This window comes from Danio rerio, chromosome 2 (genome assembly GCF_052040795.2).
Source record: "Danio rerio strain M-AB ecotype USA chromosome 2, GRCz13ab, whole genome shotgun sequence".
Classification (NCBI taxonomy): Eukaryota; Metazoa; Chordata; class Actinopteri; order Cypriniformes; family Danionidae; genus Danio; species Danio rerio.
In genome coordinates this window covers 58,242,501-58,260,292 of record NC_141022.1, presented here as the reverse complement: position 1 = coordinate 58,260,292, position 17,792 = coordinate 58,242,501, and the positions used below count along the sequence as shown (strand labels likewise).

The window sequence follows — 17,792 nt, the reverse complement described above, 5'->3', positions numbered from 1 at the left end:
TCCATAGTCATTTTTCCCCCAACTATGGAGGTTAACTGGTGCCAGCAACAAGTATTTTTTTTTTAAATATCTTCTTTTGTGTTTAACAAAAATTCATAAAGGATTAAAGCCCCATGATGACAGAGTACATGATGAGGTAATTTTCACTTGTGTGAACTTTCTCTTTAAGCAGGGCTAAGCTGTAGTGGAAAACCAAACCAAAGCCAGTCAAGGCAATGCAAAAGCTCCAAAAGAGAAAATAATGAGGAGGAACGCAAGAAATGCAAGTGATGATAATAATGTTGCGTTCAAATACCAAGAGTAACGTTATTTTACATGGATAAATATAAAACAGAGCCAAACCTCACACTTTTCACTAAATACAGCTAAAGTCAGAATTATTAGCTCTCCTGCTTATTTACTGCCCCAATTCTTTTAACGGAAAACTGATTTTTTCAGCACATTTCTAAACATAATAACTCATTTCTGATTTCTTTTATCTCTGCCATGATGACAGCACTTAATATTTGACTAGATGTTTTCCAAGATACTAGTATTCAGCTTAAAGTGACATTTAAAGACTTAACTAGGGTAATTAGGGTAAAGTGTGGGTAATTAGGCAAGTCATTGTATAGGAGTGGATTTTTCTGAAGACAATCAAAAAATATTGCTTAAGGGGGCTAATAATATTGACCTTAAAATGTTTTTTTTTTTTTTTGTCAGATAAGTTTTATTTGGTTATTGAATAGACTTACAATAATCACAAGGTCAAGGATTGATTTTCTGATATGCATAAACTTACAAAAACAAACAAGAAAAAACAAAACAAAAACAAACACCCCAACCCCAGCCTGTTACTGTAAGTATAAAATACAGTGATAATCTAAACAACCTTTTAGTTGCAATACATTGCTTGGGGGGAAAGAATTTCCCATGAAGTGACAGACGAAGGGCGCCAGATCTTGTGAAATTGTCCAGTGTTGCCTTTTAAAAGATATCTGGTTCCTTCCACATGCAGAGTAAATATCAATTCTTCAAGCCATAATTTAGCAGTTGGAGGATTAACATTTTTCAAGCACAATAACAGATTTTTGGCTGTTATTAAACAATATTTAAGGAATTTCTGTTGTGCACTGTTCAATAAATATGTATAAAAAGAATGTCCAAATACATTACCTGACAAAAGTCTTGTCACCAATCCAAGTTTTAGAAACAAACAATAATAACTCGACTTCTAGTTGATTATTTGTTATCAGAAGTGGCTTATATGAAAGGCAAAGGCCTCTAGATTATGGTTATTTTATCACAATTAAATATGATCATGTCTTGATTTTGAATGATTTCATTAGGACAGTAAGGTCTGACTTTGCGTAGACAAAAGTCTTGTCACTGAACAGAAATAATGTCCAGTATAGAATATAAAGTCCTGCTGCAGTGGAAACAGAATGAATATTGTGTCTGACTCCATCATGAGCTTGGAGGACTGCATCCATACATCTCTGACATGACTCAAATCCCTGATTAATAAAGTCATCTGGAATGGCAAAGAAAGCGTTCCTGCAGGACTCCCAGAGCTCATCAAGACTCTTTGGATTCATCTTCAATGCCTCCTCCTTCTTCTTACCCCAGACATGCTCAATAATGTGCATGTCTGGTGACTGGGCTGGCCAATCATGGAGCACCTTCACCTTCTTTGCTTTCAGGAGCTTTGATGTGGAGGCTGAAGTATGAGAAGGAGCGCTATCCTGCTGGAGAATTGTCCCTCTCCTGTGGTTTGTAATGTAATGGGCAGCACAAATGTCTTGATACCTCAGGCTGTTGATTTTGCCATCCACTCTGCAGATCTCTCGCACGCCCCATACTGAATGTAACCCCAAACCATGATTTTTCCTTCACCACACTTGACTGATTTACGTGAGAATCTTGGGTCCATGCAGGTTCAGTAGTTCTTCTGCAGTATTAGTGATGATTGGGATGCAGCTCAACAGACGATTCATCAGAAAAATCCACCTTCTGACACTTTTCCACATGATAAATTAGAAGTCAAGTTATTATTTGTTGCTCTTACAACAAGGATTGATGACAAGACTTTTGTCAGGTAGTGTATATTGAGCTGGTAAGTGTACAACAAGAACATCTGAAAGGATAGAAGATATATTGGGGAAAATCCTATGTAGTTTCTTAAAAAAAAAAAAAAAGTTTTTTGTAAAAATATAAAAACTTTATTATAAGCTTTAATTCTAGCAAAAATAAACAAATATAGGAAAAAGAAAAAAAATCTAGAAAATATTGTGAAAAATCCCCTGCTCTGTTAAACATTATTTGAGAAATATTTGCAAAAGAAAAACAAACTCACAGAAGGGCGAATCATTTTGACTTCAACTGTATATGGTTGAATTGCAGCACAACATATAATTTTAAATGATTTGCTTCAATCAAAAAAATAGAAGTTCATTTAAATCATCATTTAAAACCCAGTAATAGCAATCAGAAAAATGCAGATAATCAACATGTGATGCACTCTTATAAATCTACATAACTCACCTGCAAAGTCTTTGACGTTTACATCCGCTCCGAGGCCGATGAGCTCCTTCACTTGTTTGACGTCTCCTCTGATGGCGGCCATATGCAGAGGCGTCTCTCCTCTCTCGTTGCGTTTGTTCACTTTGTCTTTTTGTCGTGAGGTTGAGCTGCTGGCGATCTTCTTCTGCACCGCCGGAGATTGAGACGGGTGGTTCGGTGTGGTATCTGAGATCAACCAGAAAGTGAAGGTTATAGGATTTATTTGAACTGACAAGACTATTCGGTTCAATTCAAGTGACTTGTATAGTGCCTTTCACAATATTTATTGTTCAAAAGCACCTGTAAAGGTGCACATTATGCCGAGTTCAGACTGCACGATTTTCAAAGTTGTCAGATGCATTCACACTGCATGAGTATCTGGGGTAGCATTGCATCATTGCTGTGTTTACACTGCAAGATGGAGTGGCAAGAGTGGTTTTCACACTAGGAGTGGCTTTACAACAGGAGGAATCACAGACAACTTCGTCTTGATCCACAAACAGCGTCTCACAACCAAACAAACACGGGAAGTGACATGGAAACAATATGAAGTCATTTAGGCCCAATCCCAATTCTACCCCTTAACCCTTCCCCTTACTCCTACCCCTCGTTTTGCGCGTGCACGCCAAGAGGTAGGGGTGTCCCAATTATCATTAGCTTGTAGGCGTAGGGCTAAGGGGAAGGGGTGAATCATAGATTTTTCAGGACCACACTTGAAACCAAGGGGTAAGAACATTTCCCAGAATGCACCAGCCACAGTGGCAGTATTGCTGAACCCGGAAGGAGATCAAAAAATTTGTATTTTTTGTCATTATTACGAATTTTTACAACAAACAAACACGTTTTAATATATTCATAACCGCATTCGTGTTTTACAGTCATGCTTTAAAAAAAAAACCTGCTTAATTTCGCGATCTATAATCCCCATCTATAATCTATAATCCTATACAGCAGTCCCACAGCATTCTGACACTGGAATACCCTATCAGTAATGTCTAGTGGCTGTCAATGGGCTTTTTACAGTGTCTGCAATAATGTTAATGTTGTTTTTGGTGTGTTTACATTGATGAATATGGCCACTGTGTAAATGCACAGTACTGATACGATATGATTGCCGCATTAGATTGTTATGAGAACATAATATATGCCTTCAGTGATCTCCTGAAGATAGATACAAAAAAATAACACAAATGGAATCACTACAGCAGTCGCCATCGTCTGATTTCACAGGAGAAGCATAAGATCGCGAGGACATATGATGACATGAGCAGGTGCTGTAGTGCTGTCACAATTCTTAGGGGTAAATTTTGAAGCCCTTCCCCTAAACCTGCGGTTGTAACGGTCAAGGGGTAGGGGTACAAAAATAGACTTGGGATTGGGCCTTAGGCCGTACTCACACTAGGTACAGTTGCCTCGAACCGGGCCAAAGCACGCTTGACCCCCCTCCTGTCTCCCCCGATGGCCCGCGCTCACACCACAAACAGGCCTCGGCACGCTTACGTCATCGCTGCTGCGCTGTTCAGTGAGAAGCGTTCTCTCTCACTCAGCAGCGCAGTGGAGATTTCTCTAGTTATATCGTTTCAGTCGTTTGATATGCCGTCAAATATTTCGCCAAACAGTCCTTAGGGATGCGTTGACACGCAGTCAGATATTTCGCCGTACAGATCCGCCACTTTTGGCGCTCATAAACAATCATAAAGCTCTCGTGCTGCAGAAATGAGGAGGTCTGCTGAAGGCGCACAGCGGTCGTGCAGTGAGGGGTTTTCGTCTGTAATAAACTACGGCAGTTTGCATTCACTGAGCAGTAAGAATTATTAATAAATCCATATGAAACAGTCCCTTAAAAGTCACGTCTCGCTTTCAGTTTCGGGCTTAGGCGCGTTTTGCACTCACACACAAGCGTACCGCGCCAAAGCCCAAGTGAACTGCGCTCAGGCACACCTCTTCCAACCGGGCCAGGGCCGGCCAAGTAAACCATGCTTGAGCCCGATTCAGCGCACTCACACTTCTCAAACGATCCGGGAAACGGGCCTGGGCACGGTACGGATGGCGGATAGTGTGAGTAGGCCCTTAGTGTATCTTTTGCAGTGGTGCAAAGCAGTGGTCCTCAAACACCAGGCTTATTTACTATGATGAGTCTGTATGATCTTTTATTCTGAAAAATCTTTTATTTTGAAAAATGACCGTATTCCTCTGTTACATCTCAACCCAAATTCAACCCACTAGTAGCAAAATCAGTAAGAAACAGACGTCTTTGGAAAGTTTCTTTGCTAAAGGGAAAAGGCCCAGTAAAAAAACACACAAGCTGCCAAGGAATTGATCCACAACCCATTTGTCAACAAATCAGGTGAATCCAGCATGTCTGTGCAAGAAGATCAACTGCTGGAGATCGCAAATGACGGCAGCATTGAAAGTTTCCAAGAAGATGTCCAAAAATCCTTACACGCAATGACCCAGAGACTGTTTAATACTGAAAATGCATCTTTTTTGGACTAAATATTGGCTTCTAACAAGAACAAAAGAAAAGAAATATGCTCCAGAAAACATCAGAGATGACTTGTAGCTCAGAGTACAACTGTGCAATGAGTGTTACAATTCAAGAGTTCACACTGAGCTGATGATTGATTATAAAGCTTGCTTGGCATGCCGTCCCGGGAGAGAGCCCTAAGCTCAAAAGATCCTCGAGCTCAGAGCTTCTTCCCGTTGTAAGGTGAATGGGGAGTTTGAGCTCAGGTAGACCTGCTGTAGAAGCTAATGAACAGATAGAGATTGCTCTTAGAAGATAGATAAGTGCTAAGTGCATGTCTATGGTGCAGATTTATATTAGTCAATTAACTTAAGTTGGAGCACAGGGAGAATGTGCAAACTTCGCACAGAAACATTGGTTGGTTTTGCCAATGACCAGAACCAAAGACTTTCTTGCTGTGAGGCAACAGTGCTAACCACTGGGCCACCACCCATCTAGAAAAGGAGGAGGAGTAGGGGTGGAAGGGGGGATTCTTCAAAACAAATATGACTGTGGTATGAAATCTAGGGAATCGTCTGATTGGTGAATAATACATTGGATAATATGCGGCAGCTGCAAGCAATCATAAGCACATGATCTTCTCGAAAAGGGTTTATAAACTTCATGTAGTGTTTTCCTACCTGGACTGTTGTCTCTCGCCGTCATCTGCATGACAAGTGCCATCTGCTTTCGTTCTGATAAAGGGTACCCGAACAAAATATTCACCGGTGTCGACTTCTTACCCCCCGACTCCTTCTTAACCTTCTTCTTATCCGGTCCATCTTTGTCTGCAGCAAACAACAACAACAAAAAAATGATGAGCGTTGCATTAACATTTAGAAAAACGTCAACATCTGATGCAAGTTATGCCCTTTAGGAAAGTTACCCAGCCTAACGGACACATGCATTACCCATCTAACAGCGCTGCCATGAGTCTCTGTGAGAGGCATGCGATTAAAACAGATGCAGCAGAAACACCCAGAGAGTGTCAGTGTGTGTGCGCTTCTTTAAAAACGGAGCGCTTTTTATCATAAAAAGCGAATACGCGAGACGTCTCTGTACATCAGAATGATGCAACCGATCATCCAGCGTCTCTCAGAGTGATGTGAGGAAGAAAAATAAAGGCTTGCAGACAGACAAGGTCATGCGGCTTATGAAAACTAGACTGCTTTCAGGCCACGGACGGAGGATCAGGAGCAGACAGATTCAGGCTACGTTTATACCAGTGCGTTTTCAATCCAACACTGCATTTTATAATTAAAACAACATGTATTTGTTCACAGTTTTGTTATGTTTCGGAAAGACTCTCCATCCACCCTGGACAATGTTTTTATTTTTGTGTCCCCTGTGCACTGTTCACATTGACGACTCTGGTTATTTTGGTGGCTGTTTTTAACCCATTGACTTCTGTTGTAATGACATTCTTTGACAGCAAAGCCATGACAGTATAATCACGCATTCTTGATTGTTTATGTTTTGCCCTGTTGGGAATAGGTTAAATTAGGGATGTCAAAATTAACTGTTTCTTCGGTGCACTGCGATGCAGACGCGGACAATTCAGTATTGGTTTAGTAATAATCATAAGCAGTTATTATGCACTGACGGCTTTTACCTCATATGCACTATGTCGTGGTAGCTTACTATGGCGAGGGAGGCAAGCGCAAACGCTTCAGCCACTTAAAAATTCACAAGATGTGCACAATTTTACTGTGTGTGTGTTTACTGGATCAGTCTTTCATTGACACTTACAGCAGAAGAGCTTATTTTACTTGGCCGTACTCACACTAGGTACAGTTGCCTCGAACCGGGCCAAAGCACGCTTGTCCCCCCTCCCGTCTCCCCCGACGGCCCGCGCTCACACCATATCGGGCCTCGGCACGCTTACGTCATCGCTGCTGCGCTGTTCAGAAGCGCTCTCTATGGCAAGCCTTTTTAGCATTTAAATCTTTGTTCTGACTCCATAAATATATTTAGAGATATCTCTAATTATATTTTGACTAGTCATAATTATAATTCGACTAGTCAGAATGACAATTAGAGATATCTGCAATTACAATTGTACTAGTACGAAATCAGATTGAAGATATCTGCAAATATATTATGACTAGTCATATTCCTCCATTGACTTCCATTGAAAAATATTTGCAGATATCTCTAAATGAGTTTTGACTAGTCACAATTGTAATTAGAGATATCTCTAATTTTTACTAGTCATAATACATTTGGAGATGTCTTTAATTCGTCAAATTTAGAGATATTTACAAATATATTTGAAGATATCTCTAATTAATTTACTAATAGTCGAATTACAGTTGTAGATATCTTGAATTGGATTTTTGACTAGTCAAAACTCATTTAGAGATATCTGCAAATATTTTTTAATGGAAGTCAATGGAGGAATATGACTAGTCATAATATATTTGCAGATATCTCCAATCTGATTTCGACCTAGTACAATTGTAATTGCAGATATCTCTAATTGTCATTCTGACTAGTCGAATTATAATTATGACTAGTCAAAATATAATTAGAGATATCTCTAAATATATTTATGGATAGTCAGAACAAGGTTTAAATGCTAAAACGGCTTGCCATACACTCTCACTCAGTAGCACAGTGGAGATTTCTCTAGTTATATAGTTTCAGTCGTTTGATATGCCGTCAAATATTTCGCCAAACAGTCCTTAGGGATGCGGTGACACGCAGTCAGATATTTCGCCGAACAGATCCGCCACTTTTGACGCTCATAAACAATCATAAAGCCCTCATGCTGCAGGAATGAGGAGGTCTGCTGAAGGTGCAGCTGGCGTGCTGTGAGGAGTTTGCGTCTTTAATAAACTACGGCAGTTTGCGTTCACTGAACAGTAAGAATGATTAATAAATCCATATCAAACAGTCCCTTAAAAGTCACGTCTCGCTTTCGGCCCAAGTGTACCACGCTCAGGCACACCTCTTCCAACCGGGCCAGGGCCGGCCAAGTGAACCGTGCTTGAGCGCGATTCAGCGCACTCACACTTCTCAAACGATCCGGGAAACGGGCCTGGGCACGGTACGGATGGCATAGTGTGAGTAGGCCCTTTGATTGAGAGAATGAAGTACTCTCTCTCTCTCTCTCTCACTCACTGTGTGCCCATTAGACCAGTAGTGTCACAGACAGCGCCCTTTCTATTCTGCCGCCCTAGGTCGCCTCTATGGACGTGCCGGCCCTGCTGCTGAGTGAAATGACTTGCCTTAAAGGGACTTTGCATAATCTCAACTAGCAATGACTACTGGATACACATGACATGTCACTTGTATAGTTTTAAATGGGAAATAGTGGAACAGTCAATATGACGAATGAAGCTCCGCCTACTAGTACAGAAGCCAATCAGCGATCTCTTTAGACTGACGTTTCTCCAGGGGTAAAGCTCGGACCAGACGTGTGCCTTTACGACACTTTGGTGGTCAACAAACACACTGGAATCTCAGTAAATACTTGCTTCACAGACTTAAAAAAATATATCCACATAAAGCTTGAAATCTGTACTGTTAAATGAACCAAGTGCACTTGAAAAACAGTGTTTTTGTTTTGTAATCTGTATGGAAACGAACATGAGGTACAGTCCGCCCTGTCAAACGCACATCACGTGACAGCAACTACTCAAATGCCCACAAACTTGTAAACAAAGAGTCGCTGTCATTTCTGAGGACATTCACCATCAAGACCAAGTTGTGAATTTCTTCAGAAGAGCAGCGCGATCTGACGATCATAATCTGCCATAATCAGGTTGGTGTCGTGATTTTGCTCCTTTCGAGTGCGCATTAGCTCGGGCAACCTAAAAATATGCTGATTTTGTTTGATTCAGATTTTAAGAAATGTAACTTTTGAGACGGCTGTTGTTTAATTTTATTGGTGATTGCAAATATGTAATGCAACCATAAGCTTGGCAAATCATTTTGGAGAATTTGATGTTTCCCCATTCAGACAGAATACTCAAGCAAACTGCCTGAGAGGCATTTCCAAGACGGCCGCCGCATGAAATGGCTCACCTTAAAGGGACTTTGGACATAGTTTAGCTCCTCCCCTTTAAAAAAAAAAAAAAGAGCCAATAGTGTTTTGTTTCAGTGGTGTCTTGAAGGGGCGGGGCATGTTAGACACAAGCATTTGATTGGTCAGAAGATTTGATTAGAAACTGAAGTATGAGGTAATGTAAAAAAAATCCATGTAGGCTGAAGTGACAAACTCCAAGCTTTACATGCTTATATCAGTTTTCTAAAGGCGAATTTTGGAGAATACTAGCTTATAGATATCCTTAAAACTAGCAGACTTAAACTAACATCTGAAAAACATTATTTTATTTTCACGGGCCTTTAAATGCAAAAGGAAATGGATGGGAAAATTAACTTTTAAAATGGGGTGTTCTCATTTATGCTGAACACTGCACCAAAAATTGCTGGGTTCTAAACAAATTATTTTTGTTGGGATAACATGAAGAAATTAAGTTAACATAATAGTTTTTATAAATTTAATTGGATCGAACACAAGTTGACACTTAAAAAAGAAAACCTCAAGAATTGTATTGTTTCAGCTTGAATTTAAATAAGTACTTTGAACAAACAGCAAACAGTTTCATTCTTTTGAGTGTGTATGTTAAAAATAAAAATGCACTAGTGTAAACGTAGCCTTAGAGAAAGAACTGAAGACAGAGCGGGAGCGCGAGGCATCTCGGACTAGCCTTTACCTGCGTATATCCTGCAGGGAGGAAGTAATCTCTCTCCCCACGCATCGCTCGACTGCCCCGGGTCAGAGTCATCTACAGGGCAGAAGCAGAGAGCGCAGGAGGACAGAGGTTCAGGGTTCGAGAGGAGAGCAGAGCACTGATTGCACCCACAGGCTCCGCCCCCCTCACTCAAACCACAAATCACAGCACAGAATTCAAAGACTCCGGGATGAATATTCAAGAGTCACTGAGAATTCGATTCAAATAATGGGACCACAAAAATAAAATTATAAAATATGACTGACCACATAATCAGATTGGTCAATAAATAAATGATTAAATAAATAAAAATGAAACGCTACAGTATTTGTTTGTAACTAAACTAACTGTCATAATTGAAAATTTTCCTATATCAATATATAAAAAGTAGATAAAATTCTATAAGTCCAAAATGAATGATAATAATAATAATAATAATAATAATAATAATGAAAAGCTACAGATTGAAAAAAAAAATAATAATAGTAATTATCATAATAACAACAACAACGACGAAAAGCTACAGATTGGAAAAAGTAAAAAATGTAAATAAATAATACTAATAATAGTAATATTAATAATAATAATAATCATATAAAAATAATATTAAGGAAAAGCTTCAGATTGGAAAAAAATTAAAAATAAAATGGTAATAATAATAATAATAATAATAATAATAACAACAACAATAAATAACTAAGTAAATAAACAAAAAGCTACAGATTGAAAAAAATAAAAATAAATAATAATAAAAGTAATAAATAATAATAATAAAAAGCTATAGATTGGAAAAAAATTGTGATAGTAATTACAATAATAGTAATAATAATATTAATAATGAAAAGCTACAGATTGGAAAAAATAAAAAATAAAAATAAATAATGGTAGTAATAATAATAATAACAGTAATAGTAGTAGTAGTAATAATAATAATAATAATAATAATAATAACAACAGTAATAATAGTAATAATAATAATAGTAGTAGTAGTAGTAGTAGTAGTAGTAGTAGTAGTAATAATAATAATAATAATAACAACAGTAATAATAGTAATAATAATAATAGTAGTAGTAGTAGTAGTAGTAGTAGTAGTAGTAGTAGTAATAATAATAATAATAATAACAACAGTAATAATAGTAATAATAATAGTAGTAGTAGTAGTAGTAGTAGTAGTAGTAGTAGTAGTAATAATAATAATAATAATAACAACAGTAGTAATAGTAATAATAATAATAGTAGTAGTAGTAATAATAATAATAATAATAATAATAATAATAATACCAGTAATACTACTACTACTACTACTACTAATAATAATAATAATAATAATAATAATAATAATGAACAGCTACAGATTGGAAGAAAATTAAAAATAAAAATAAATATTACCAATAATAATAATAATGAAAAGCTACAGATTGGAAGAAAAAAAAGAAGAATAATGATCAGCCAGGATATAATAATATATAAAAAGTAAATTTAATCCTATAGAAGTCAACAGGCAAAAAAAAAATAAATGAACTTCTGTGAGAATTGTGGGTCCATGCGGGTTCCAGTAGGTCTTCTGCAGTATTTGTGATGATTGGGATGCAATTCAACAGATGATTCATCAGAGAAATCTAGCTTCTGCCAGTTTTACAAATGATCAACTAGAGTCAAGTTAATTGTTGCTTGAATTGCCACTGTGTGTGTAATGTACTACATAAATAAACTTGCCTTGCCTTACAACTGGGATCGACGACAAGACTTTTGTCAGGTAGTGTCTATATTGTACATGTATTTTACAATTATTACTAACAACTAACAACACTAAAAACAATAGATTTTAGGTAAAATAATGAAAATATAATTGTCATAACTCCATAGATGTGTTTTCATATATTGAGAACTTGAAACAAGCACAACTAACAACAACTAAAACAAGAGATTTTTAGTAAAATTATGAAAAGATCATGTTCATAACTCCACACACTCTCTCTGTATGTATGTATATAAATAAACACACACACACACACACACACACACACACACACACACACACACACACACACACACACACACATATATATATATATATATATATATATATATATATAATTTTAAATACTATATTATTGTCTCAAAGAATCTGCATTCACATAAACCATCAATCAAAACAAGACATTTTAGGAAAAATTATGAAACTCTCTTTCATCACTCCCTATATTACATTTGTATAATTATGTTAAATATTTTCTTATATTATCAACAATATTAGAGAATTTGTGTTCAAATAAAGCAACCAAAACAAGTAATTTTAAGTATAATAATGAACATATATTTCTTTCATCATTCCCCTAATACATATATTTTTTTTATATGTTAAATATATTCTTATATTATCAACAGTATTAGAGTATTTGCATTTACATGTATTATATCATATTATATTATATTATATTATATTATATCATATTATATTATATTATATTATATTATATTATATTATATTATATTATATTATATTATATTATATCATATTATATTATATTATATCATATTATATTATATTATATTATATTATATTATATTAATTAATTCATTTTCTTTCGGCTTAGTCCCTTTGAACCGCCAACTTATCCAGCATATGTTTTATGTAGCAGATGCCCTTCCAGCCACAACCCATCACTGGGAAACACCCACACTCATACACTACGGTCAATTTTAGCTTACTCAATTCACCTATAGTGCATGCCTTTGGACTTGTGGGACACCTGGAGGAAACCCACGCGAACATGGGGAGAACATGCAAACTCCACACAGAAATGCCAACTGGCCCAGCCGAGGCTCGAACCAGCGACCTTCCTACTGTGAGGCAAACGTGCTACCCACTGCGCCACCGTGTTGCCCTATATGATGTTGTTATGTTATTTTATGTTATGTTATGTCATGTTATGTTATGTTATATTATGGCTCAGTTTTACAAACAGGGCTTAGATTAAGCCAGGACTAAGGCTTAGTTAAATGGCTATTTAATGGCTATTTAAGCCACATTTATAAAAAAGGCCTTAGAAAAAAATATTACTGGAGTGCACCTGGAGACAAAAAAAGACACTGACATATTTTAAGACATCTCACTGCAAGTTATTTAGAGTTGAGACAGCTCAAACATGCAATTTAATCTTAACTAGCCTTAAACCTTGTTTGTTAAACATATTATATTATATTATATTATATTATATTATACATTTAAATATAAAAATGGAAATAATTTCATCACTCCCTATATTATTTGTTTATATTACTGTTATTTATATTATATTTTTAAATTATTATGCCAAATATATTATTATATTATCAACAGTATTAGAGTATTTGCATTCACATGAAACAAAAAATTACTTTCATTACTATAATAATTGTATGTATTGTATAATATAATGAATGTATTCTTATACTGTGTGAATCACCAGTATTAAAGTATTTGCATTTAAATTAGTCAACTAAATTAAGTCATTTAAATATAATAGTAAAAAGGTAAACATTCACCACTCCCTCATACTGTATTTTTCCTGCATTTTCGAGGTGGACTCGTGAATTAAGCAAGTTTAGCCTAACCGTTATATAACCCTCTCGAAAACCCTTCAACAGTACAGTGTGTGCAATAAAAAAGTGATCACTAGGGGGCGTCAGTGAGGCACGAACACGAGCTACCAGAACATTCAGTGAGTACATACAGAGATTACATTAAAAACAAACCCTTTAGAGTGTGTGAAACTGACCTGCATCCGAGTCGCGCTCCTCGTTTCGGGATGGACTGACAGTGAAAGAGAGTTTCCGCTTCATGGAGGATTTCGACTTCCCCTCTTTCCCCAAGAGTTCACTCCGATCCAGCTTCGGAGTTTTAGCAAACGGAGAGATTTTCTCTTTACTCTGAGAGAGACAGGAAGAATTGGACACACATTTTACTCAAAAAAAAATTTGTACACAATAGAATCACTAATATCTGTGAATTTATGTTTTGAGTTTTTACTGCAAATGTCACATCCATAACGCTGGAATTGCTTATTATGATTGATATATCTCAGATCATTTAAATGTGCACAGCGTGTTTGTACTGAAGTTTTCCATTTCCATTTTCAAAGCGTTGCAATATTTTTGTGCTATTAAGTTTACTAAAATTATAGTGGATTATATTCTGGGTTCAACGCTAAGGATTTTAGCCAGTGGTTCAGATTTTTACTTGTCCTGCCAAAATTTGTCACTGTTTATATATATATATATATATATATATATATATATATATATATATATATATATATATATATATGTATTACACGCTACCGCTCAAAAGTTTGGGATCAGTTTTGTTAATTTTTTTCATGTTTTTTTTTTAAGAAAATGATTTTGTTCATCTAGGTGACAATTATTAAATGTAAAAAAATAAAATTGTTAATTATTTGTTACCATTTTAAATAACTGCTTTCTTATTGTTTGGAGTTTCAAATTAAATTATTACTCCAGCCATTATTGTTTTTATTACTATTTTCATTAATAACAACAACAACAATATTAATAACAATATTAATAATAATTAATATTAGAGTGATTTCTGAAGGAACATGTCACTTAAGACTGGAGTAATGAAGCTGAAAACTAATCTTTAAAAATCACAGAAATAAATGATTAAATTAAATTGTAAACTACTTTTGAACAGTTATTTTACAGTGCAATAATATTTCCCAAGTTTACAATTTGTGCTGAATTTTTGATGAAACAAATGCAGCCATGGTGAGCAGGAGAAGCTTATTTTAAAACTATAAAATTTATCAATCTTTAAAAAATAAAAATAAAAACGTAGGCCAGAATTTTGCATTATAGGCTTAAATTATAGACAGAAATAATAGGTGAAGCGAGCCTGCAGTCAGATCATGAAGCAGACCAATGTTGATCTTTCTTTCGGGCTGTCAGTGCAGAAATGAACAAACCAATACGCATAATACAAAATATTATAAGATTAAAATATGGAAAAACTATCAGATGGTAATATCTGTCAATTGATAACAGATAAACAGCTCTCTACAATATTTCAGCATGCTTTCACTTTCGTATCATACTTAACATGACATGATTTCGGCCTCACTGCTTAACTTCCCGGGCGATTGGCCCGACCTAATAAAAGACTCACACTGGCCTGACAGTGGAAATGCAGCTATTGACTATTTTTGAGTATTTGTACAGTACAGTGATTTTTTTTCATGGCAAGGTTGACATTTGCATGTAATTGCTATAATACAAGTACTGTAACTAAAAGGAGTGTTCAAAAGACAGACAAACAGACGGAACGATAGATAGAACGATAGAACGATAGAACGATAGATAGATAGATAGATAGATAGATAACGACAGAATGCTAGAACGATAGATAGAACGATAGATAGAACGATAGATAGATAGATAGATAGATAGATAGATAGATAGATAGATAGATAGATAGATAGATAGATAGATAGATAGATAGATAGATAGATAGATAACGATAGAATGCTAGATAGATAGATAGAACGATAGATAGATAGATAGATAGATAGATAGATAGATAGATAGATAGATAACGATAGAATGCTAGAACGATAGATAGAACGATAGATAGAACGATAGATAGATAGATAGATAGATAGATAGATAGATAGATAGATAGATAGATAGATAGATAGATAGATAGATAGATAGATAGATAGATAGATAGATAGATAGATAACGATAGAATGCTAGATAGATAGATAGAACGATAGAACGATAGATAGATAGATAGATAGATAGATAGATAGATAGATAGATAGATAGATAGATAGATAGATAGATAGATAGATAGATAGATAGATAGATAGATAGATAACGATAGAATGCTAGATAGATAGATAGAACGATAGATAGAACGATAGATAGAACGATAGATAGATAGATAGATAGATAGATAGATAGATAGATAGATAGATAGATAGATAGATAACGATAGAATGCTAGATAGATAGATAGAACGATAGATAGAACGATAGATAGAACGATAGATAGATAGATAGATAGATAGATAGATAGATAGATAGATAGATAGATAGATAGATAGATAGATAGATAGATAGATAGATAGATAGAGATAACGATAGAATGCTAGATAGATAGATAGAACGATAGATAGATAGAACGATAGATAGATAGATAGATAGAACGATAGATAGATAGAACGATAGATAGAACGATAGATAGATAGATAGATAGATAGATAGATAGATAGATAGATAGATAGATAGATAGATAGATAGATAGATAGATAGATAGATAGATAGATAGATAGATAGATAGATAGATAGATAGATAGATAGATATTACAAACATTGCACACCCCTAGTATAAGATTATTTTGAAGAATTTTATCTGGCTCTCACCTTCTTCCCCGCTGTCTTCTCCACCATGGCTTCATCTCGGTCGGATCCCGGTTTGGCCATGGTGCATCTTCTGACTAGCTGTGGCAGCTACGGCTTACAGATCTCATCATGGGCCTGAAACACAAACATAAGACAAACATCAACACTTGTATACACATAATAATCTGCATTTTATTTGATTACACAAACAAAGAGACAATCACATGTAAACAACGACTCTTATAAGGAGATAAATCAATAAAATAATGGCAGTTGGATTTATTAGGTGAGAGTTTGAATCTAATCATGATATTGACTTGGTTTTATTATATAAAGTTTTGATAACATTCATTTATTTTCCTTCAGCTTAGTGCCTTATTTATCAGGGATCGCCACAAGGGAATGAACCGCCGACAGTTCCAGCATATGTTTTGGGCAGCAAATGCCCTTCCAGCTGCAACCCAGTACTGGGAAACATCCTTACACTCTCATTCACACGCACTCATACACTACTGCCAATTTAGTTTATTCTATTCCCCTATAGCGCATGTGTTTGGGTTGTGTGGGATACTGGAGCACCCAGAGGAAACCTACGCCAACATGGGGAGAACATGCAAACTCCACACATGTAAACAGTGTAATCTAAAAATTGCTAATGGATTGACCTAAGACAATAATGATTTTTTGTTGCATGATATATTGTAACAGAAACTGTTGTGATAGATAGGCGATATTATTGTCTTTTTGAGATTATTTTATCCCACTGATTATATAATGATTACACAACAGCATGATAATGCAAATAGCCATAAACACTTGTTGTTAAGGTTATTTAGATTCAATAATTTGATGCTAAAAAGGTAAATGTCACCGGCCACTTTATTAGGTACACCTGTCCAACTGCTCGTCAGCCAATCACATGGCAGCAACTCAATGCATTTAGGCATGTAGACATAGTCAAGGAAATCTGCTGCAGTTCAAACCAAGCATCAGAATGAGAAAGAACAGGGGATTTAAGTGACTTGAATGTGACATGCTTGTTGGTGCCAGACGGGCTGGTCTGAGTATTTCAGAAACTGCTGATCTACTGGGATTTTCACGCACAACCATCTCTAGGGTTTACAGAGAATGGTCTGAAAAAAAAATCCAGTGAGCGGCAGTTCTGTGGGCGCAAATGCCTTGTTGATGCCAGAGGAGAATGGCCAGACGGGTTCCAACTGATAGAAAGGCAACAGTAACTCAAATAAGCACTCACTACAACTGAGCTCTGCAGAAGAGCATCTCTGAACACACAACACATACAACCTTGAGGCGGATGGGCTACAGCAGCAGAAGACCACACCGGGTGCCACTCCTGTCAGCTAACAACAGGAAACTGAGGCTACAATTCACACAGGCTCACCAAAACTGGACAATAGAAGATTGGAAAAGCCTTGCCTGGTCTGATGAGTCCCTATTTCTGCTGCAACATTCGGATGGTCGGGTCAGAATTTGGCATCAACAACATTAAATCATAAATCCATCCTGCCTTGTATCAACGGTTCAGGCTGGTGGTGGTGGTGTAATGGTGTGGGGGGTATTTTCTTGCCACACTTTGGGCCC

The 17,792-nt window shown here is 36.1% G+C and overlaps 1 protein-coding gene and 1 long non-coding RNA gene across 8 annotated transcripts in view; one reads left to right on the top strand and one right to left on the bottom strand.

Moving 5' to 3' along the window:
* The window catches only part of ankrd12 (ankyrin repeat domain 12), a 100,124-nt gene that overhangs the window by 18,306 nt on the left and 64,026 nt on the right, over positions 1-17,792 (bottom strand). For 4 of the 7 annotated variants that reach the window (XR_015477587.1, XM_087238934.1, XM_087238933.1 and 1 more), the window contains 5 exon segments: positions 16,212-16,325; positions 13,548-13,698; positions 9,769-9,840; positions 5,689-5,835; positions 2,524-2,727 (listed from right to left, as the gene is read on the bottom strand). Coding sequence is in view for 6 of the 7 variants with exons in the window: in XM_087238934.1 (XP_087095060.1) it covers positions 2,524-2,727; positions 5,689-5,835; positions 9,769-9,840; positions 13,548-13,698; positions 16,212-16,271 (634 nt within the window). In the remaining variant the exon portion in view is untranslated. 7 annotated transcript variants of the gene reach the window in all.
* Positions 85-2,330, top strand: LOC147846562 (uncharacterized). Its single transcript, XR_015479101.1, has 3 exons — positions 85-1,337; positions 1,532-2,184; positions 2,263-2,330. It is a non-coding gene; the product is annotated as an uncharacterized LOC147846562 (long non-coding RNA).